This window comes from Agelaius tricolor, unplaced genomic scaffold (genome assembly GCF_023055355.1).
Source record: "Agelaius tricolor isolate 1412-34295 unplaced genomic scaffold, bAgeTri1.0.p SCAF_6, whole genome shotgun sequence".
NCBI lineage: Eukaryota > Metazoa > Chordata > Aves > Passeriformes > Icteridae > Agelaius > Agelaius tricolor.
This window is the reverse complement of record NW_027269266.1, coordinates 55319203-55343090: the sequence shown is the minus strand read 5'-3', so window position 1 is coordinate 55343090 and position 23888 is coordinate 55319203. Positions and strand designations below refer to the sequence as shown.

Below are 23888 nucleotides of genomic sequence, written 5' to 3'. Positions count from 1 at the left end.
TAAATAGCCAAACAAGCAAAGCTTTCTAGATTTGAAAATCAGGAAAAGAATGGGATATCCAAAAGTCCTGTGATTACAGTGCTTTTTATGCAGAGACAGGCATGCATTCTATGGAGAGAAATTTTCTCTAACCATTATTCTTTATAGAAGTGTGGAGTTTGTGTTTACCTGTATCTGGCTCTGCCAGGAAGCATCCAAGAGAAAGTGTAGTTGTATTATAAATTATTCAAAGTAACGGATGTCACTTCTGAACTGCTGCATAATAACCTCTTCTGACCCCATGGCAAGGATTTTCTTTTCTTTTTACCTGATGATATGGTGTATATCACAACTAACTTTTGCTATTTGGTTCTTCTGAATGCAATCTTTATGCAACATGTTTAATAGGAGCAGCTGCTATGAAGGAAAACAGTGGTAGGAATGAATATCCTTACAAAGGAATAGTTTGATTTACATTATGGTCTGTGGAAGAAAGCAAAATGTTAATTACTTTCCCAGTACTCATCTCTATAACCAAGCCAGCCTGTGCATTTTAATATTATCAAAATGGTTTAGTACATGCATTCAAAACATGGTGCCGGTAGAAATTTGAAAGCAATAGAATAATTCATCATGGGAAAGTTTTAAATGGTTGTATTTCTTTCTGTCTAGATCTAGTAATTTCCTGCAGTGATCCTTTCAGAAAATACTGTGTGCTGGGCACTGATGAACAATCTTAAAAAGGAAATGGGCTGCTCATTGTGGACCTGCAGTGTTTCCACTCGTCTTCCTGACCTGTGAATAAAACTTGCTTAGAACAATGCTAGGGGGATGTTGAATGCAACACAATAAGGCTATACGTGTTTTGTAATCTTGGGAAGCGAGTAAAACTTTATTCAGAGCTCTGGATGCTAAATTTATCCATGAGTGTTGGGCCCCTTTAGTGTAATGGAGTAGCTGGGCCTTGGTCAACATTAAAAAGCACTAATCTGACAATTCTCGGTTTCGTGTCTTGCATTTCTCTGAAAGAAACAAAATAAGTGAGGTCAAATGAAGTGGTGGGGGAAGAACAACACCCGCCCCCAACACTCAAAACCCCCCCCAAAATCAACCAAATACCACCACACACAACCCCTCCTCCCAACCCAAGTTCCCAGTCTCCCCGGGTCGTGTGCCGACCGCTCGCTCTCCGCCCCCGCGGCGCTGCGCGGAGCACAGGACCCGCTGGGAGCTCTGCGTGGAAGAGGCGGTGAGAGTCGGGCGGGGAAAGTGGAGGGAACAAGTCAAACGCAAATGAGGTGGAGTCAGCACAGCAGGCATACACTGAATGGGCAGTCGAGCTAAAGAGCGAGCGGGAAGCCTAATCTAACAACTATCGGGGAATTACTTTCTGCCTGGATGAAGTGAATTCTGGCCATTCTTCGTCTGGGTGGCTGTATTGACACAAGGGAGCCTGTGCTTCTCTTGCCGCAGACACTGGATCCCACTTTGCGGTGAAGTTCTAACACGCGAGGGAGAGTGGCGGGTGCTGGCAAATGCGGGCAATAGCTTTTCCCAAGTCTCTGCGTGGCGGGCTGGCGCGCCGCGCTGCCTTGATTCCGTGAGCCTCAGGCAGCATGCGGCACGGAGGGAGGGAAAGATTTCGCACAGCCCCGTGGGAGAGCAGCTGTCGCGATGGCTTCCGTAGGTAGGTTTATGGTTCCCTGCGCCCCTGTTTTGTGCGTTTTCCTAAGTCTGAAAACTCGTTTTATGGGTTTGTCTTGTGTTAGGCTAGTCGCGCTCGCCGCAGCGACAGCGAAACGTGACCCCGGGAACAGGGGAGGGCGGCGGGAGTTCACTAAAGTGAACCAGCCTCAGACAGGGGCCGCTCCGCTTGCGGGGTGGGGAGCTGGGAGCACGCACACAGCCTGCGGCCTGCTGCTGCGAGCTCTAGAAATCAAGGGGGAGGAAGAGTTACGCCTTTTAAAGTCATGTAACAACGTTGGGAGTCTGCCCAGAAACGGAGAAGGTTTGCAGACAAGGAGTTCTGTCAGTATGAGAGTTTTCTGCAATCGCTGACAATGACTGAGGGCATGAGGCAGGGATCGAGAGTTTTGTCTAGTCACTTTCCTGCCGAGGAAGCCTTGTAATTTTTTGTGTGCCGTGGTGGGTCTTTTTCAAAAGTAGAAATAAGGGCTGCCTGGAGTAGACATAATTTCTATCTACGTAGAAGAAAATTTGTCCAGGCTGAGTCTTTTTCCTCCCCTGAGGAATTTTTAGTAATGTTATAGCAGTACTGAATTTCTTTTCAAAAACATGAAAAGTGTAATATTTTGTAAACATGAGTCTTTCTTAAATGAGGAATATGGCATCGTTTTTCTGCCTTCTTGCTTAGTGAGAAAAACACCTTATTGTGCCATTAGCACTGGAAAGGTAATTGGTCTAATTTGTGCATCCAAGACGAAGTGTATTTGTGTAATACATATAGAACACTCTCTTACTTCAGATCTGAATTTTCCATGGAAATCTAATAGAGTCTTAGAGTAGCCAGCTATTACATGGTACAGTGTACAGGATGCAGCAGAATAAAGAGCCTGGTTCCTACTGCCTTAATGCAAACAATTTTTCTATTCAGGCAGTAGCAGCACATGGTTGGGTAAAGACTGCAACCCTAAAAGGAGAGTTACTGAATCACAGTTGAGAGACAGACCAAGAAAAAAATGCACGACTTCTCAGTTGTGTGTTTTGTGATACTGAACAACACTGAAGATAAACTGAACTTAGTTTATTTTTACCAGTATCAATTTCAGATTATTAAAAGCAGCCTTTGAAAAGTCAGTTTTTTTCTGGTTTTAAAATAAAATGGTTTAGGTATACTGCTTGAAAATTAAAAAAACAGCCCTCACTTTTGTTATTCAGGCCACAGTGAGCTGGGTTCAGCATTTTGTTGCAGGCAAGTGACTAGAAAAATGAACAGGTTGAAGATTGTCACATTTAGGCAGATTTTTTTTCACAGCAGAAGAACAGGACCGAAGTGAGAGTTTTGATAAAGGGTCCAAACATCAGTTTGATTGCTTCCATTTGTTCTATGAGGCAAGTATGCCTCAGACATCAAAAACTGCATACTGGGACCTCTCTGATTCCTCGTGGCACCAGGGAACTGGACTGAGACAGAAAAAGGGGAGTTTAAACTCCTTTGTCACTCTTTCACCTTAGGAAAAGTATATAGGGTCATAACACAAAATAAAAAATGTCACAGTCTTTGTGCTTGCTTCTCAGAAGTGTCAGAAAGTCAGGCCTGAGCTCTGTCCCTTCTTCTTTCACTGAGTTTGCCCTTTCTGCCTTCACTCTTGCCTCCTTTCCTTTGACTTTGCAGTGTATCTTGTCAGTAGACATGAGTGGCACTTTTCCATTCAGCACAGACAGCTTAGACCTGCATCTCCAACATTTCAAGCGATTTTAATGGATAATGAGCTTTGGAGCACAATGCTGATATTTTACTCTTTTCATGAAAGGTCTTGGTTTTTAGTGCATTCTGCCTGAAAAAGGTACCATATGCATGTTTCATAGGTTCTTTTTCTCTTCTCTAAAACTATTGCAGTTTAATTTTATGGTTTGATGAAAATTGTCATATTCAGCAGTGTGAATGTCTGAAATTCCATTACGAGATTAACCATGATAAGAATGGAATTGTCTGTCTCTTAATTGTGTTCTAATTGTTTCATTTTTTTTTCACTACTGAGTGAGCTGCTGTACATAGCGACAGAATAGAGGTTCTCTTGTTTCTGTGTTATGTACTGATAGTGATTCTCTCCTAAAGAGTGTTTTAATCCCATTTTATGTTACATGTGATCTGGAAGTCTTGAGGACATGCCTCTGCAGCTGATTTGCATTCCTAAGACAGCAAAGCTTGCTTAAAGTCAGTAGCACAGCATCTGCAAGATCTTTTAAAATATATGAAAAGATATATGCAACTGATTGCTTTAGTCCTTGGCGAAATTTCTTTTTTTGCGGGGCACTACTTGGGAGAATGAAATAAATTAGTATAAGAAAGCCTTTCAGAAAGTCATGATAAGGATTTTACTGCTTTCAAGATGCTGTATTGTAATCTGTTCAGCAAATAGGAGTTATTTGTATTTTGGTGTTTGAGTGAATGTATGATACAAAGTTACCTCTAAAACGGTCTACCTATTTTCTCAGAAAAGAAGCCCTATAGTAGAGGTCTTAGGGCTTTAGAATGGGGTAGAGTGTGGTCTGGTAAATCATACTTTTGATTCTGATCGATGTGCAGAGGGTAAATGCTGTTAATTGTCTCAGCCTGTGGTTGTCTGGAGATAAGCTGACACCTGGCATAGCTTCAGAGGCTGCATATGGCTGTTACTGGCAGGCTGTTATGGGAGCTAGAACTTGCAGAACACAGGAATGTAGCAATACACTTCCACTCCTGTCATGCATTTTGCTGGTAGGCCAGAGTCTCCCCTGACGGTGGTGAAATGCCAGCCTTCCTCACCCAGTGCTGGCTGGGGAAGACCGCTGTGCCAAGGATGCTTCCTCGAGGGACAACAGCTCTCGTTACAGCTCTCTTTAGGGCATAAGGCAAGAATGATTTTTTTTTTTTAATTCTAAATTCATTTGACAGGGTCTCAAAACACAGTGAACGCTTTCTAAATGCACACAATGCAGTTAAAAACCTTCAGTACTGTAGTGTACATTGCATTTAATTATTAGCAATTTGGGTTCTAACTGTTGAACGTGTTTTTTCTTCCACCAAATAAACACCCCTGAGAAATACTTTACTGCCTCTCCAGATGTGCTGTTTTATTTCTGAGGTTGTCAGTCACTCCATTGTTGTATTTTCTGTAATATCCAAGTATGTAATACATATTCCACTGAGATTCTTCTCAGATGAAGCAACTAAGGCTGACCTTTTTGTGCAGAGAGGTTAATGCCTGGATGCTAGAGCCACTGTCCTAATGACTTGTCCCAGGTTCAGCCTGATTATTTGTGAAGAGAGTTGGTCCACTCAAAACAGGCATTAGCAGAATCTCCTAGCAATAGTAATTTTGTCTTTTCCTTCACAAACATGAAAAATCCTGTTACATTTTCTCTGCTTGGTATTAGTGGGTTTTTGGGAAGTGTGGGAACTGAAGGTGTCTCTGTGTTGGTACATGACATGTACTTCTTCTAAATGAGGAGTGGAGCTACTTAATGTTGAATAGGAAAGCGTGTACTGTGCAAAACACACAAAAAAGTTATACCATTCCCTGGTATCTGAAGTTATAAAAGACTTTAGGCATCCTTTATTGATTTCCACATATTCTGTGAAAGAGAAGGAACCGTGTGACCAAAATTGATGGGTTTCATATAATGGTATAATTTGGTTCACTGTATTTTAGTGAAATTGAAAGCAGAATGTAACAAGTTTAAAAGGTCAGAATTTCAGTAAAGTTAATACTTTGGCCGAAAGAGAGAGAGAGGAGAGGAGAGACTGCTGGTCTCTCTTACCATTTTTGGCACCTTTGTATTTGGAAAAGCAAGGGAGTGAAAGAGAAGATAGATAACCTGTAGGAATCTTACTGTGCAAATAGACTTGGAAAAGCATTAGTTTTTTATCTGGCTCAAGTGGGCCATTACTTTGGCTTATTTCAGAGCAGTATTATTTTCTCTGTCCGTTCAGCTTTTATATTAGCCTCAGATAGTTGTGAGGTAATGAGCTCAGTGGTTTGGAAGCAGAAAACTGACTTTAAGCTCCCTTTCCCCAGAAGATGTAACTGAGGATCTTTACTTGAGTTTTCAAGCTCATACAATCCACATTAACCAACACCTTCTCACAAAAAGGATTACAAAGTTTGAAATGTATGAGGACCTACTAAAATACGAGATTTGGTAGTAAAATGACTGAATGTTGTTACCTATCTTTGATCTGGACCATAGTGTGGGTTAAGCTACTCTGGGTTTTTTCTTTTTTGGTAGGTTTGGGTATTTTTGGTGGTTTGTTTTTTGTTGGTTTTTGTGTTTTTTTGTTGTTTTTTTTTTTTTTTTTTTTGGTGGGTGTGTGTGTGTGTGGTTTTTTTGTTTGTTTGTTTGGGGGTTTTGTTTTGTGGGGGTTTTTTGTTTGTTTTTGGAGGGGGTGTGGGGGCAGCTTCCTTTTTCTTCTTTGTTTCAAGAGGTTTAGTAGATTAAAGTTGAGTAGATTAATCTGTAAGATCTTACTTTATATGGCTGTGTGGTTGGCACACCCTGCAGTTTCTGCTTACAGCTAAAAAAAGCCTGCAATTTCTACAGGTTTTACCTCTTGCTGCCAAGTAGAAGAGTGAACTGGATATTTTTGTGCCTTGCATGTACACAATTAGTGTTCTTTTCTTAATGTCATTTTTCAGTAGGGTATGCTGCAAAGAGTCCAGCTCCTTTCTAAGGTCCTGCCTTTAAAGTTGATGATCAGTGATAGTAAACTAACATCTGACCTGGGTGCATGAAAAGATACAAACATGAATGATCCTGGTTTTGTCATGTCACTTCTTGAAATAGGGAGCTGCACTTTTACGTTGACAGTGTTTTTACAGCTCTAAATGGCGTGGTAGGGGCCTGAACCAAGAAGCACTGATGCTTTGCTTTCTGTCAAATTTGCCAGGCTAGTTAATTCTGTAGAAGCTATGAAATTGCAGAATTATTGATTCCTTGAGATAAAGGGTTAACAGCTGACCAGTGAACTCTGCATCAGACAATGAGAGAGGACATAGCTAAAGTATCCAGCAGGTTTGTTTTTAATTGAAGTAAAAACAAGGCTGCTTTCATGGGAAGTTTCTTTAAGATATACTTGTTTCTAGCCTGGGAAGAGTTGTTCTGAGTTTGTGTTTTTTCTGCATTTTACATGCCTGGCTGCCAGTGGCTTTTCACTCTGTGTTTAGTATTTTACACCTGTGAAAATGGGGTGTGAAATGCATCTGTGAGCCTGACAGTGGTCTTTTCCTCAAGCTGTAAAGATAATAGCAGCAATCCAAGGCCTGAAACAGGGAAGAATCAAGCCTTGGTCTCTTTATTCAAGCAAGTGCTGTAGAAGGAGTGGAATTTGCTGTGTAAATCTGTTGGACTAACTCTTATGCACGTAGTTGAGCTCATATTAGAGTGGGAGATTTTAAGCTATTTCAGAAAGAGTGTCACTCCCCTCTTTGCCCCCAGAGTCTTGGTAACTGGATTCCAGTGACTCCCCTATATATTTTCGTATCGGGAGAGACACAGAGACGTGAAAACAAGCAAGCATGTGGAGATAAGTTTGGGATTGTAATTCCTGTTCCTGTGAGGAATGCAATTCAAAAGCAGAATCGTCTCAACCTGCAGTGTAATTGGGAAGCATCTGGGCAAGGTCATGTGCAGAGATGAGATGCCTGTTGCACTTGAGATGGTTTGTCAAATGTTGGTCTCTGGAGATTTGTTGAAGTTGTGTTTCTGGAGAGGCTCTACTAGTCTTCCTGTGTACATCAAGTTGACCAATATGGGTTTGTGCAGCCAGCTTTTCTGACTCTTATTTGCACCAGTATGAGGATGACTGTGATGTAGCTGATCTGGTAAATACAGATTCAGATTTCTGTAGCTCTTCCACACGAAACATTTCTGCAGTATTTCCTTAAAGTTCACTTCTCTTGCTGTTATGAATATCGTTAAAGTAATGGTGTAGTTAAAAGACAGTTTCTGTTAAAAGGCATCTGTTTCCCTCATCCAATTAAATGTTTGCTCTGTTCAATGTGTGCTGTGTGATGAATTCAGATGGTTTATAGTCAAGGCACTAACGTGCAGATTTTCTTGTCTCAGACATATCTTTAAAGTACCTTGCACACTCCTCATTCAAGTAATAGCAGAACCAAGCTCTGCCATGAATTGAAGGGAAAACAATATTCATTTTGACTTGTTTTCAGTGGCTTTTTACATTAGGAAGATTTGCTTATGGAAAAAGTGCATTACTGTGATCTTAACTCTTTGTAGGAGTGGAATTATTCCGTGACTTCCTTGGGTTTGGGGTTTTTTTCCCCCCTCCCTGATTCTTTGGAAGTATATCAACTAAAGAAACAGTAATTAGAGATTGTTTAATCTGTGATTGTCTTATTGGGTTTCAGTCCTGCTAGTGTTGAGGTCAGTAGGACTATTCAGGTGAATGAAGCTGTTCAGATGCATGGGCATTTGTAGTATTACAGCTTTCTGTCATGGAAAACAGTGTGGTTGAGCTTGGAGCTATGTGAATAGGTGTTGACTTTTTAATACTAATACAGAATAATTAAATGTAATCTCCATTAGAGCTTGACTGGTTATTTAAGTGTACCTCTGAAAAATGGGGTGAAATTGTTCCTGTAGAAGGCTCTGCAGTAATAGCATCCACATTATTCCTCATCTAAATGCATCTGTTTTAACTATATCTTATAGTATTTATGCACAGTATAATTAAGTTGAACATATATCATATTTCAGTCTGGTGCTGTTTGCAGGCTGTTAGGAAATAAAGGTTACAGTTGTTTTGCTTCTTTGTCTGTGTGGTGTGGACAAGGTCACACCTGAAAACTGTAGCTGCACAGGTGTCATGGTTTAAGCCCAGCCAGCTGCCAAGCCCAGTGCAGTTGCTGGGCGCTCTCCAGCCCCTAGGATTGAGGAGAGAATTGGAAGGGTAAAAGATAGAAAACTCATGGGTTGAGATGAAGACAGTTTAAGAGGGAAAGCAAAAGCCCCATACACAAAAGCGACACAAAACAAGGAATTACTTTACTTCTTCCCATGGGCAGCCAGATGTTCAGCTATCCCCAGGAGAGCAGAGCCTGTCATTACATGTAATGGTTACTTAGGAAGACAAACACCATCACTCCAAATGTCCTCTCCTTCCTCTTTTGTCCCCCCATTCTGTATACTGACCGTGATGTCATGTGATCTGGAATATCCCTCTGGTCAGTAGGGGTCACCTGTCCTGGCTGTCCTCCCAACCTCCCATGCACCTCCAACTGCCTTGCCAGTGTGGCAGTATGAAAAGCAGAAAGGCCTTGGATCTGTGTAAGCCTTGCTCAGTGTTACAAATGATCAATCGAAAGCCACATTACCAAAAATGTGAAAAGATTTACTTATCTTTTTCTGCGACCAGAATACGGTCCTCAAAACCACCACAGCCAAAGAGACAGGGTCGAGCCTGGGATCGGCACTGGGTGAACCTGGATCCGACCTCTATCGCATCGAATCACGTCCCCGTCCCCCCCCCCCCCCCCCCCCCCCCCCCCACCGCCCCATTCACAAGAGTCGCTTCTAGCGGGGGATGTTTTATACAGTTTATTGTGCCCAAGGCGAAGGAGTCCCACTTTCTTTTGTAACTCTTCACATTCATAGTTGGTTCTTTCACTGTTCAGAGCTGGACAATCGCCATTTCCTGGTTGATAGCCAGCGTTGATCGAATCTTGGGAAGTCGCGTATTCACATGTATCTTTCTGGCGACTTCGGCTATCTTGATCGATGTTATCAACAGGGCGATGATCGCTCTTAGGTGTCTTCCGATGGCTCGGGATAGCGATGGTCATTGCGCTGGGTGCGTCTATTCATAAGCTAAATGCCGATTTTTCTCCTGCCACCTTCAGGAATTTCAGAGTTTGAATAGATGTCCACCTCTTGGGCTGCTTGTGGTCAGAGACTCGTTTGGATTTCACAATCTTTATAAAGTACATTCTTTTCTAGCATGAATTGTTTCCCAACATATATTACACTCAGAAATAACAATAATATCTCTGTATTATCATTACTGTGTTAAACACAAATCCAAAACAGTCACATACCAGCCTCTGTCAAGAAAGTTAACTCTACCCTGGACAAAACCAACACAACAGGTAAACCATGTGCTGCTCTATGCTGCTAAACTTTAAACCCCTTTTGTTGTGTCCTTTTCTCATCCTGTGAGCAGAAGGCACCCTCATGCCTTCACATCAAGGTTTATACACACAGTGTTAATATACCCCTGAGCTTTCTTATCTCCAGGCTGTACAGTCCCAGCTGTCTGGGGCTCAGCCCCTGCTTCTGTAAAGATGCTTTGCTCCCAGTGACGGTGTCTTTGTGACCTTGTGCTGGACTTGTTTAAGCAAATCCCTGTTCCTCGTGTACCGAGGAGCCCATAAATAGGCACAGAGCTTTACATGTGGCCTTTAATGCTAAGCAGGGAGGAAGGATCACCTCCTATTACCTGCTGGCAGGACTTTGTGATGCTAGCTGAGATGCTATTGCCCGCCTTTGCCATGGAGTTGTATTGCTGGCTCATGGTCAGCTCATTGTCCATGAGAACCACCAAGTCCTTCTCCACAGAACTGTCTCCAGCCAGTCAGCCCCAAACATGTGCTATGGCCACAGATTATTCCTTCTCAGTTGCAGGAGTTTGTATTTCTTCTTGTTGAATTTAAGATTCCTTTTCTTCTTGGATTAAATAGGAAACTTAAGATTTCCTATTTCTTGTTGTTGAACTTAAGATTCCTTTTTTCCCATTTCTCCCTCGTCTGAATAGCAGCACAACCATCTGGTTTGTTAATGACTCCTCTGTCAATGACAGTTTTCTGTTGTCTGAAAAACTTGATGATAAAAGTTTATCCTATTATCAGTATTGTTAATGAAGGATGTTGAAGACTATTGGTCCTAGTATCAGCTCCCGGATATAATGGTAAGACTTGCCTTCTAGTGGACTTGCTGCAGCTGATCACAAGCCTCTGGGCCCAGGTATTCAGGCAGTTTTTATTAGATCTCACTTCCACTTATCCAACCCTTGTTTTATCAGTGTGTTTATGAGGATATTATGGGAGACCAAGATAAAAACCTTACTAAAGTAAAAATAAGGAATATCCACTGCTTTTCCCTTGGCCACTAAGATAGTTTACTGAAGAAAGTTATCTCAGTGGATATGCATGATTTCCCCTTTCTAAATTCATGCTGACAACTCTCAGTCTTTTTCTGCCATGTGTTTGTAAGTGGTTTCCAGGGTTAGTTGCTCCATCACCTTTCCAGAGACTGGGGTTAGGTTAACCAACCCTGCAATTCCCTGGATCATCCTTCATACCTTTCTTGGAGGAATTAGTGATAATTGCTCCCTTCTTGTTCTTAAGAATCTCTCCCAGTCATTGAGACCTTTCAAAGATTATTGAGAATGGTCTTGCGGGATATCACCAGCTCCCTCAGCTCTCATGTGTTCAACCTCTGAGTCCCCAATGGACACAAATATGTCCAGTTTGTTTTAGTTCTCCTTGGCTTAGTCCTCCTCTACAGAGGATATGTTTGGATCCAGATTTTACCTGTGGTCTCAGGGGCTTGAGGTTCCCAAAGGCCTGTCTCACTGATAAAGACTTGATATAAAGAAGGCTGTACCTCAGTGTCATCTGTGTCCTTATCCATCAGGTCCCCTGCCCCATTCAGCAAGTGGGCCCCACCCTGAGACCTTCCAGATTGCTACCACCACCACCTGTTCCCTCCACCATGCTTTCTTAACCAGAATGGACCTTTTCTCCCTGAAAGACTCCCCCCCCACCCCCAGCAATGATTTGAGGTGGTATACAATAACTCCAGGTGCTGGCCTACTGCAAATATTAACTCTGTAGTGGCTGGGACCAGGACACCCAGTTTCCTTTTGGTATTTTAAGTGCAAATGGTGCACTTGACTAGACATACCTGTTTAGCACTGTGGACTGTGAAATGCAAAACATCTTGGAACAAACAGTCTGTTCTCATCTATAGGGCTAGAGAATGTATTCTGGAGAAGTGATCAAACAGTTTGAGTGTAGCAATTCTGTAATCTCTATTCCCTCTGCTATTTGACATGCTGGATGTTTTCAGCAATCAACATAATTTTGTGAAATACTATCTACTGCACAAACAAAAAATCTTCCTTATAATCTTATTAAGAGAAAACCAAACTATTTTATGAACACATTTTTCAGTACAAGGTTCATAAAAATGCATGTTGTTTTTAAATTTGCATTTACTTTGTTTTCTTTGCTGCAGAATCTCAAAGTTACACAGAAGCCATTAACCTCTCTGTGGTGATGTCTGATGGCACCGTGGGCACTAACTCTTCTTTGCTGAGGGTCAACATGCAGACTGATCCCTCTTTTCAACGCTGTTTTGCATCTTCATCTACTATTGCAAATAGCAGTCCTATCCCAGGGGCAGAAAGGTAGGAAAAGATTCTCTTCCATTATTGTTTATTTCTCATAATGATAGTTCCCAGACAAAACATTATGCTTGCATCTTCACTGCAGATCATTTTCTAAGAATTTTGAGGTGGGTTGTCACATTTATTGTTGGAGTCCATTGAATGGATTTTAACACATACAGAGGTGTTACTTTTATGTGAGGGACACAATTAGCTTTGAACATAAGTGAGAAGACAAATAGAATTTTATAGCTCAGTTATGTTATTTGTGCTAGCACATATATATAGCTCATATATAAGCTCATATATTTTTCTGTGTGCTTAACTGGCATCTCTGATGTTTAACTTAAAGCCACATAACTTAAATTCACATAGGAATAAGCTGTATATGAGAGAAAGGGAGCGCTCTTCTCACTGCAGACATATGTTTTTAGTCAGTAAAATGTCAGTAGATCTGCTTTGGTAGTGTATAGCTGATTACCTTTCAACTGATTAGCAGGCTTAGAAATTTTATTGTTTTACAGTTAGATTGTGGTAAACATGTAGCGCTCTTGACAATACTGTGAACTGTATAAATTTACAAAGTATTTCTTGTCCAAAGGAGCTTACAGCATAAGCTAAGAAATGTCAAGAAACAGCAAACTAACAAGCAGTCCCTAGTTACTGTTAGAATGGTCAGAAGACCATAACAATGCGTGATCAGTCATTAGCTGTGCACTATATTTACTCGATAGACAAGGTGGTACATTAGACCTGAAGAAGTTGCCTTCTCTATCACTCTGAAAAAACATTCCTTTCTGGCTAATGATCCTATTCTTGTTTTTAGCTATTTGGCTCCTTTTTCACAGTAAGTATTTTGGAATACTTCTGGTTGGAGTGTCAGAGTGTCAGTACTTCAAGTATGTCATTACCTACTTATCTTTTATTTATCTTCCAATCTAACTGGTTTCATTTTCAGTCAGTACTGAGACTGTGAAAGAATGTTTTGGTTTTGTGATTACAAATGTGAACCTTAAGATAGAACAAAATATGTTGGTATTTGCTGCAGAAGAGGCAGTGTAACAATTACAAGTGGATATGTATTAAAAGCTTATCAGTCAATTCAGTCATTATCAAGTTTACATTCCTACTTCAGACTTTATCTAGAAAATTTTGTTTGCTTCTTTCTAAATACTTTTTCTATAATTTTTTTATTTCACCTAGAAGATAGCTGCAGCTCTAGAGGAGAGGTTTTTTTCTTGCAGCAATGTCTTCTTCAATTTGCTTACCTTCCATTTATTTAATGGCCTTTCTAATTTGAGCTGTTTAAATCTACTGGCATTCATTTCCACAATTCCCTTTTAATTAAAAATCCTTTCTTTTTTGATATATATCTTATGTCAGCTTTTTCTCTTTGCATTTCACAATGAGTTTTTTCTCTTTGGATTTGGTAATATTAGTAATCTTTTCCAGCTACAGCCTAAGGGCATTTCATTTTCAGAAGCAAGGAGACAGCTTAAACTTTTATCAAATGATTTTATCAGATGCTTAGTTTCTTTTGTTTGGAAGGACATTTTTTTTATTTTTTACTTGAACAAGTACAATTGCTACCCAGTAGAAAAACAGAATGTTTACTGTTGAAGTATTTAATTCTATAAATCAGAGATTTTCCACCAATTAAATTAACCACTGGACCTGCCTCTTCATTTTTTTTTTTTAATATAAATTGTATTGAAATAGATCTGGTCTGCAACTTACTCCTTGTGAATTGTGTTCTTACCATTATCATAGTTACTGATTTGTTGTGTGATGGTGCATAACCCCCTCCTCAGCCCATTTATATTTTGATGAGCATAAGACACTCTGCATGCAAGAGCTGGTATGGCCGTGTCATGTTTCTTCCATAACGTCTACCTCTGTGCAGCTTTGGCATAAGAAATCGTTGCCTCTTATTATTTTTCAGGTAGCGCTTTAGCTCATCAGGACAGCTGTATGTGAAGCAATGCTGCAAACAGCCTCACTAAACTGTTTCATATTAAAACTATACCCCTCAAACAGGGAGAAGTATTTTTAGCTGTCATTATTTTTATGGACTGGTTTACTGTGCAAACTCAGAAACTATCCCATCAACATGGCTAGGTGGAGGGTGAGATAAGACAGAGCATAATGGATGTACATTGAAGAAGTTACTGGTCAGGATGAGGTTGGAATCCCTTGATCTAACTGCATTCATTACCTGGTCCAGCATGTTTTCAATGAGCGCCCTGGGATTTTTTTTGTCCTGTCATGTTTCATTTCTTTCAATGGCCACTGAAGTATGGGTTGTACAGTAACATTTTAAGGGAATGATGTGGCTACTGTTTTGTTTTTGTGTTAATTTTTTTTTTTTTTTGACAGCTCTTCTGCTGCAGAATATCCTTGGCTTGAAAACAGCTCTAAAGCTTCCCTGTCAACCCAGTTTTCAGTGGGAAACACCAGGCAGCCATACCTTGTGCCCTCTGAATTTTCAAGTGCTGTGCAGGATGTCTCTCTCCTGTCTCATTTCCAAACTCCAGGAATGCAAGTTGTCAACCTGAACAACCTGGAGAGTTCACCAGCAAAGCCACACCAAGAACATGGTATCAGCAGCAGTGCCCATGCCTACCTGAGCTACAGCACTGGTACCAGGGATAGTAGCTCCTCCCAAGAGGAGATACAAGCTACTTGCATAGCCAATGTTAGCACATCTAAAACGCTGAGCTCATCAGTGGCAAGTGCTGATGACAATGACTTTTTGACGCAGAACTTTCTTACAGTGGCCTCTGGACACAACAGCCCGAACAGTGCAGTTCCACATCACCATGGAGGGAACCTACATGCTCAACCACCTCTTCCAGAGAAGACGAGGTCCTCTGAAGGAGAACGTTCCTTTTACTCTGTGTCACCGTCTTCAAGTGGCTTCTCTAGCCCTCACAGTGGAAGCACAATCAGCATTCCCTTCCCAAATGTCCTCCCAGATTTTTCAAAAATGTTAAGCCCTTCCCCAGTGCCAGGTAGGTTCTGTATCAGAGAAATGCAAAGTACATTAGATTTTATATAAGTTTATAAAAAGATTTTTGGGGGTTTTAAAAGTGGAGAGGGAAAAAAAATAATGGAATGAAAATGGCACAGAGAACTTGAATGTTTGCAGTAAATGGTTGCCAGTTCCTTGTCTTTGGATGCAGTATTCAGGAAACAAGGCTTTAGATTTATTCCTCTGCTTCCTAGAAGCCAGCCATCGGTCAGCTTACTATTTCAGCTGTCAGATTACAGTGGACCAGTGTTGAGTTCAATTTCTTTTTAAAAGGGCTGGCTTCTCTCTGTACCTTTTAGAGTTGTGCCGATAAAAGTAAAAGATGTACATGTGTATTTGTTGGGCCCTGTTGAGAAGTTTGTATTTAATGCAGCTTTATAACTAAAAGGTTTTAATATTTTAGGATTTTGCAAAATGAAACATAGAACATGCTTTCAAAATCTTAGTGTATCGTATTATATTTGCTGGTTCTAAAACAGCTCAGTTTCTCTAAACTGTCCTAATGATGAGTTTTTTGAGTATCCGTGGTGATTGGAACTCGGAAAGAAAAGTAAAAGCACTTTTGTATTTTAAAACATTCTTGACTTTTTTTTCTTTTTATTTCACAGAAAACACGGCTGATAAACATGTGACGGTAAAATTTGTTCAGGACACATCCAAGTTCTGGTATAAGCCAGATATTTCAAGAGAACAAGGTATATCTATTGATAAATATTCTGACACACCCGTCCAGCTATTTAGTGAAGTCTCGATTTTAGATAGATATCTGATCTCTAAAAGAAATATAAAACCTAGAAAGGCCATAGACAACCCCCTCTTGTTTCTTTCATTGAAAGGCTGAATTTGAGTGTGGAGGGCAGTCAAATAGTCCTGAAAAATTTTCAGTTAATCAAACAAATTGTTAACCTAACTGAACTAACTATGAAGTAATATAGATCTACCTGTGGTAGCTGCTGCAAATGCTCTTTGGTATGAAGCTGCAGATTTTTGAATTTTGATTTTTGAATGAAACAACACCAAATGGCTGTCTGCTCTCTGAAACCTTTTGAGGGCAAGTGTGCTGTTCTGACATGATCTCAGCATAATTCATTAGCTAGGTCACCACGAAGGCATCCTCACCCACCAGTCATTTTGTAGCCTGAATTTCAATGTCAAGAGATATACATTATTTCTTAAAGGTCAGTACCATGGAACAACATCTTTATGATGTATGATGCAGATACAGCACTTTCATTTGTAGGTGTATTATTTAGTGAACTGAAGAAATCTTTTATTACCTATGTGGAAATTAATACTTACGAGCACCTGGGGTACTGCATCTGGCATACAGGAAAGACATAGACCTGTTGGAGCGAGTACAGAAGAGGGCCACAAAGTTGATTAGAGGGATGGAGCACGTTTCCTATGAGGAAAGGCTGAGAGAATTGAGATTTTTCAATCTGGAGAAGGAAAAGCTTCAGAGTGACCTAATTGCAGCCTTCCAGTACCTGAGTGGAGCCTGCAAGAAGGATGGAGAGGGACTTTTTAGAAGATCATGTAGTGGTGACAGGGCAAGGTGAAATGGTTTCAAACTGAAAGTAGGTTTAGATTAAATATTAGAAAAAAATTATTTACTGTGAGGGTGATGAGGCGCTGGAAGAGAATGCCCAGAGCAGCTGTGGGATGCCCTCCATCCATGGAAATGTTCAAGACCAGGCTGGATATGGCTCTGGTGTAATGAAAGTTGTCTCTGTTCATGGCAGGAGCATTGGAAGTAGATGATCTTGAAGGTTCATTCCAATCCAGGCCATTCTTCCATGATTCTATGAACTTAGACACTGTCCCTACAACAGTACATATATAAGTATGCTGGGTGCTCGTTACAATCCACTAATTCTAGAGGAGCAAAGTGAGCTTTCTGTGGATTTCGGATAGAAACTTCAGGTTTGAATATTCTGTGAAATGAGACTAAAACCAAACATGGTTAAATGTTGATACCAAAAAAATGATATATTTTATTTAACAGTAAATGAGAAAGAGAAAGAAATAGAAAAAGAGGTTATGGGGAGACAGGAAGAATGACAGGAACAGATTAAGTAGAAATATATCTCCCCTCTGTGGGTCCCAAGATTAATACAAGTTGGGCCCAGGTACCTCCCCTGAAGGGGGATACTCTCTCTTGCAAGACTGAATCAGTTGCATCACTTTGCATCATGCATAGTGCTGTGGTGCAGGGCCTCAGGAATGAGTCTGGGGAGTGCTTTAGGGGTCTTTGTTGGATTATGACACTTCCTCAGCTGCCCCTCGCATGAGTGTCCTGCAGATGTGGCTTTCCCAGAGTGGGGAGTTTTACAGCTGAACTAGTTTGTGTAATGGAGGGTGGATGTTCACTGCGTCTGACCAGAGGTCATGACATATACCCAAAACTGTCCTCGTCCCCTCTTGGTTGGGGAGGAGTCTGTGCAAGCCTGGCTGCAGATAAGCCTGTGGACTATGGCCTCCACCCTGAAGCCATCTGGGGATGATTTTCAGGACAGCTGCTGAGCTTGGACCTCCTGTGAATGCATCCTTCTCTCCCAGCCTTACCCATTTCTTCTCAAACCTGAGATGATTGAAAAACAGTGTCACTTCTATCTTATCTCAAGCTCTTTTATGGGGCTTCGCTCACAGTTCAGGGTTTCAGTCAGGAGGTCCATTCAAGGTAGGGTGGGCTTTGGTGGTGCAGCTTCATTGCTGCAGCTTCATTACACACTTTTGCTAAAATGGGCAAAAGTCCTTTATAACAGTGTTTCAGCCATGAAACTATAACATTTCAGTCTCTGGCAGTGCTTTCCAAATGCAATTGGTCTGATTGTGCTTGTGTTTATACTGTAATAGTCAGCTACAGTGAATTGTGATTAATGAGCTAAGGCAGGATTTTAAGCTGGAATTTTTTAAAATGCAGCTGTCAAAAATGAAAAATTACTAACTAGTTCTACATTGAGAAAGGTATTCATACTAAACCAAAATAGTGTGAACTTCAGCTATTGGCAAATGATGAATTGCTGTGTCTGTCTAGTTACTATGTTCTCAGATGGTGAGGATGTTCTTTTGTGGTAAATAGGATGCCTGGGGAATAAAGACATAGAAAACAGAACATTAATTCATTTCTGGATGATACTTTGCTGGTCCTTTCACTCCAGTCTCCTTTGCATTATCTACTAACTACCCATAATGAAAACTGAGTCTTTAAATATACAGAAAAATACCTCACGTGATGTGTGTCCAGTGAGGGACATAGATATAAAGCAATTTAAAACCTAATTGCTTGAACAAATGAAACAACAGTCCTCCCAACCTTTTAATATGCCTCTTTTCATCCTTAAAGTAAAACTTCATTTAAAAAATGTTTTAAGGTACTCTTGTTGATCTTTTTTGATCTTTTTTCCCCTGTGTTTAATAGACTGCTCATGTGACAAATTATTACTGCATCCCTTTGTATTTAGAAGTGTTATGTATTGATTAATTGTAGGGGTTTGTGTATTCATCCTTATCCTCTCAAAACAAGACATATTGTTGTGAAAAATGGTTCTTTCCTTTGCCATCTGACAGATGAAGATAATAGAATGCATATGTTTGCTTTACTTGCTTTGACAGAAGAGATAATTGTCTGCATTTTTCTGATTTTTTTTTTACTTCCCCTTTTTTCATGAAATGAACCTTTGCTTTGTAAACATTGCTCCAGCCTTGCAAAATATGCCTTTGTGCCCCATATGCATAATATCCATGTTCTGTATGAACAGTCAATTAAGGACTCCAGTACCAAATTTGGGCTCTTTCTAGGGTTTCTTTGAAGGCATGCTGATGGCTGGAAATTCTAGAAACAAAGTATACTGGTATACACACGTATTTGTAAAACTTGTATGGGGGAGGAAAGAAAGCAAAGTACAAAGATTTTATTAAGATCAATCATTAGATTAATTTTTGTCTGTTTTCAAAGTAAGTTTAAAATTTTGGGCTGCTAGATTTCAAAGTCTGCAACTGACTTGTGCAAAGTAGCAGCAATTTCCCTGCAAGTGTTCCCTCTTGGAGAGGATTTCATACTGCACTTGCAGAAGAGATCCCAAAATACAGATGAAAAGTACTTCAAAGAGCAGAATATACACTTACATTCCTTCCTTTGCTTCAAAACTCCTAAGGCAGTAAGATAGCTTTGCAGGGACAAAAACTTGGTGGTGGATGAAAATGAATCTGTCCTGCCTGTTGAGGCTGAATAGGAAGTGAAAAACAGTGCTGTCTAGTCAGTGTGGGAATTACAGAGAGCTATGCAGTCTTTTAACAAATTGACAAAATATAAGCAGAAGTAGACTTGCTCTTGTGCTGGTTGTAGGAATTCTGGTGGGACCTGAGCACTCCTCTTAGTTTAAAAACCAGTAAAAATCAGGGTTCTGTACTTCAGGCTTCTTTTAAAATAAGTATCTGTGAGATTTGGACAAGGAGTTTCCACTCAGGTCCCCCAAATACACTTGATTGTGTTTGTTGCATGGCAATGAGGATAGAGAAAAACTTCTTACTTCTTCTGGTGTCCTATTCATTATACATTTGTACTTCTGTACTTTCTGAGTGTGTGCATTGTGCTTGAACTGTTTTTCTGTCTCTTTCCTGGAATCTCTTGCAGCGATTGCTGTTCTTAAGGAAAAGGAACCTGGGTCTTTCATTGTTCGAGACAGTCATTCTTTCCGGGGAGCCTATGGGCTAGCAATGAAAGTTGCCACACCACCTCCTTCTGTGCTACAGTTAAAGAAAGGTACTTCTATATGCTATTGAAAATGCTATATATAGTAGGTAGTCCTTATTGGTGGGTAGCAATCTGTTGGAATCTTCCCCTCTTCTCATAAGTGTAACTTGAATTGCAGGTTACAGTTGATGTGTTGTTAAATGAGACTGGATATGATGCCTGTTATACTATATGGTTTCACCACGACTTCTGTTGTGTCTGTGTATATGTTGTACCTCATCAGCCTAATGAAAATCAGTGTCATCTCAGCAACTGGTCTTCCCTAGCAATCAGAAGTTTGCATTTGATTCACAGGCTACAATGTAAAGTTTTTACTCTGCTGGAGGGCCGGATATTTTTAATGCCAAAATTTTGTTTTGAGACAGTTCTATTTCAGATAAAAATCTGAAGAGATTCCTAAGGATAATAGTTTAAAAGAAGTGGTGATCTATATATCTACTCTGTCAGCTCTAGTGCCTCCATATATAACTCATCCTGATGGTTGTGAAACATAAAGTGAGAAGAACATGCAGAAATCAATAATTGGTATATGGAAACTCAGCAGCCAGTGTCTGTAGTGTTCTTGGTTCCATTTATACTACTGCAAAGTTAGTGGAGTGGTTCTTGTTGCTGCTGTTTTTCTTTTACAAAGCTTATTATGTTTCATTAGTATATAATGACTGGTGAGGTAGGCAATTAAGATTACAGGAAAGCATTTATTCTTAGTGTTGTTTTTATGGAAGTATGATTTTGGTTGTTTTTGTTTGTTTTTTTGTTTGGCTGTTGGTTTGGATTTGCTTACTCTGGCAACTGTTAGCAGTTCACCTCTATTACAGTAACACTTTGAATCTGTTTTAATCTCGTGTCTTGAAACAATTTTTAGTAACAACTTGCCATGTAGTCCTTTTTGTTGCCAATAAACATCAGTAGAACCACTCCAATGATTTACGTAATGAACTCAGCGTAGGTGTACTGGGGTGGTGATAGCAACAACTAGGAGGCAAATTGAAAGTGGCTTGTAGGGTGTTTCTAGTAGTCTTTTCTTATTAGTGAAGTCCAGGAAGACATGAAAGCTCACACTCTGCTAGGCTTTAAGAGACAGTTTATGTTAGTAGTAGTCAGACTAGTATTCTTCCACTTCTCACTTCATGATACTTAGCTTATCTGGTTTCCCTTGTTTAACACCAGAAGACACAGATTGGTTCTGTTTCCTGTAGTGTTTCTTGTTCCAGGCTTCCCCTCCCCACATATCTTGTAGTAATTTATTTTTAATTGGTGAGAGCGTAACAGCAAACAGTAAGCTGTTTGAAAAAGTGATCAGTGCAATATTTGCTTGCATAGAAGTTTCTGCTGTCCATATTAATGCATTCATCTGTATTGGCCTGAAGGTCAACCCTTGAGGTGTTTCCTGATAGATGAAAGGGAACATCTGTTTGTAGCTCTTTTGTTAAGCTTTGAATGGTTTGATAGCTTTGTCCTGTTGGTATGAAATAACCTTTTAGCTATTTGGAGGAGGATTAGTTTTGTAGTCATATTTCATACTGTCAATCTATCTTCCAAGAAATATTTGTCTTAATTATATGTCTGCATATATATGTACAGGTTTAAAAAAATGTTAAATCTTGAGGGATTTTTTTACGGGTCTCTTGGACTTTGAATCTCCTCTTTTCATCCAACTCTACAGTTTTGGTTTGTCTTTGATTCCTGAGATTAAAACTGTCTTAAAAATCAAGTGAAACTCCAGTGCTTCATGTAAATGTTTGTTTTCAGATGCAGAGACATAGCATAAAACTGCAGACATTTAGAAATGTAAAAATGCACTGAGAGAATTGCCATCATTACCTTTGTGTAGCTTAATCTACTCTTCTTTTAATCTGGGGAACTTCTGTGAACAGAAGTATCACTGGAAATGGGAATATTTTTTCATACTTCTCTTCCTTGTCACTTTGGATACAAGTTCTTTTAATGGGCAAGTGCATCAGACTTTCTAACCATTCATTTTCCAAATTTCTGTTCCTGTCTGTAGCTGGGACCATATTTGGACATTTTTGAAACCAGTGTATATTTGGATGTCAGTCACTTAAGAATATTAAACCATTTCCTCTGGCTGTCTGAAGTGAGCTGTTTGCTTATTTGCTTTTTGAAAAACAACCTTTTAAATACATCTTGTAACTTGCAGAGTAGGTCTAATTGTATTCTTTGCATTTTGTATGTAAAACATTTGGTAGTAATGTGGAAAAACTGCTTCATAAATATCTAGTTTGTGAGAGTTGTCTGTTAATTGCTTCTTTTTATGAGCTTTATTTTTCAACACAGTTGGAGATTCATCAAATGAACTTGTAAGGCACTTTCTGATTGAATGTACTCAGAAGGGGGTACGCTTGAAAGGATGCCCGAATGAACCATATTTTGGTGAGTACTGTGCATCACAGGGACTGAGAAGATGGAAACAGTTGGCATTTGCCAGTGCTGGCTTGGATGGCATACAAATGAGAGACTACTTTGTTTGAGTCCTGATGACTTCTGTAGGAACCCATTCCAAGGTTCCAGGAACCTTTAACACATTTACTTTAAGCAGATATGCAGGGCACTCTAGCATAGATGCATGTGACCAAGCTTCAAACAAGTCAGGCTTGTCTACCACTACCAGTGTAGCTGCAGAAAGCTGAGCTAAATCACTCTTATCATCCTAATTGATTCAGGACCTTTTGTCCTGTGTTATATTCATGCTGCATATTAGGTGGCTAAAAATGACACCAGAATGAGATATTCACAAAGTACATTATGCTATGTCAGTACATTATTTAATGTAATATGATGGAACTACAATACCCATAATGGCAAACAGCCTACCTAGCTGTTGACTCAGTTTCTTTCTGCTCATTTGGGGTAGGAGGGGAAAATAGGATCGGACAGCTTATGGGTTGTCCGAGATGAAAACGAGGAGATGCTAACCAGTTACAGGGCAAAAGAAACTCAACTTGGGGAAAATGATTTTAATTTTTTTCCAATGAAAATCAATATTCAGGCAGTCAGATGTTAAGGGATACATTTAGTGAAGGTAGCTGGGTTTGCAAGCTGGAAGTGCAAACTGCAGATTGATCTATGGGTGTCCCAGGCAAGAGGCCATGATCTGCTGACTCTTTCTGACTCTTTGAGTAACAGAGGGCCCGGGGACCTGTATGGTCCTTTGTTATGCAAAGAGTCCTGTACCTCCTGACCACTCAAGTGGTGCAGCAGCAGCAGCCAACCCCCAGACTTTCCTGCCTTTTGATTGTAAGGGTATCTCTCCTCAGAGGCACCCAGTTTGAGCTGTTATTTTGTTATTAAGTTGTTGCACCAAAATTAAATTGTTTTAATGATCTGGAAGTCTGAGACTCTGTTAAGTGAAACCTGGGGTTGAGCTTCTGAGGAAACATCTGACTGTAAGTGTGGGGTGTGTAGCTGTGAAGGGGCTTTGAGTACCAGCTCAGGTGGTGCAAGAGTGACTGCCAGAATGGCTCCTGGATGGTCAGACAGAGAAGTTTCCTTAACATGAGAAACAAAGACAAGTATTAAATAACACTTTTCCTTCCCCTTTTCCAAGCTCAATTTCACTGCTTCCTCCCAAATTCCTCATGCCCACTGCAGTGGGTATGAGGGCATATGGTCATTACAGAGCAGTTCCTCTGCTGCTTCATCTCTCTCCCAGTTTTTCCTTCCTGGAATGTGGGCTTTCCTTGTAGGCTTCCCTCCTGCAGAAAAAAAAAAATATCTGTTTGAGCATGTGTTCTCCGTTTACCACAGAAAATGTCCCATCTTTTCCAATGTGAGGTCCTCCAGAGGCTACAGGGTGGGGGGATGGCAACTTGGATACTGAGAGCATCTCTTTTTCCTCCTCCTCTGTCCACGGCATTCTCTCTGCTGTGTCTCACCCAGCCTTTTTTCCATAGGTGCTCTGCAGTGGGTCTTCTGGAATGGGCTGTGTTTGGCATGAAAAGCTCCCCTGAACTTTACCCAGAGGTCATCCTGGAGCC

At 40.3% G+C, this 23888-nt stretch overlaps 1 protein-coding gene across 9 annotated transcripts in view; it reads left to right on the top strand.

Moving 5' to 3' along the window:
* The window catches only part of TNS3 (tensin 3), a 208726-nt gene that overhangs the window by 167552 nt on the left and 17286 nt on the right, over positions 1–23888 (top strand). For 6 of the 9 annotated variants that reach the window (XR_011679613.1, XM_071429877.1, XM_071429875.1 and 3 more), the window contains 6 exons: positions 11956–12127; positions 12933–12953; positions 14483–15117; positions 15746–15832; positions 19774–19902; positions 22189–22284. Coding sequence is in view for 8 of the 9 variants with exons in the window: in XM_071429877.1 (XP_071285978.1) it covers positions 11956–12127; positions 12933–12953; positions 14483–15117; positions 15746–15832; positions 19774–19902; positions 22189–22284 (1140 nt within the window). In the remaining variant the exon portion in view is untranslated. The remainder of the gene's footprint in view (positions 1–11955; positions 12128–12932; positions 12954–14482; positions 15118–15745; positions 15833–19773; positions 19903–22188; positions 22285–23888) is intronic. The other 3 variants (XM_071429876.1, XM_071429872.1, XM_071429874.1) reach the window with 2 other exon arrangements.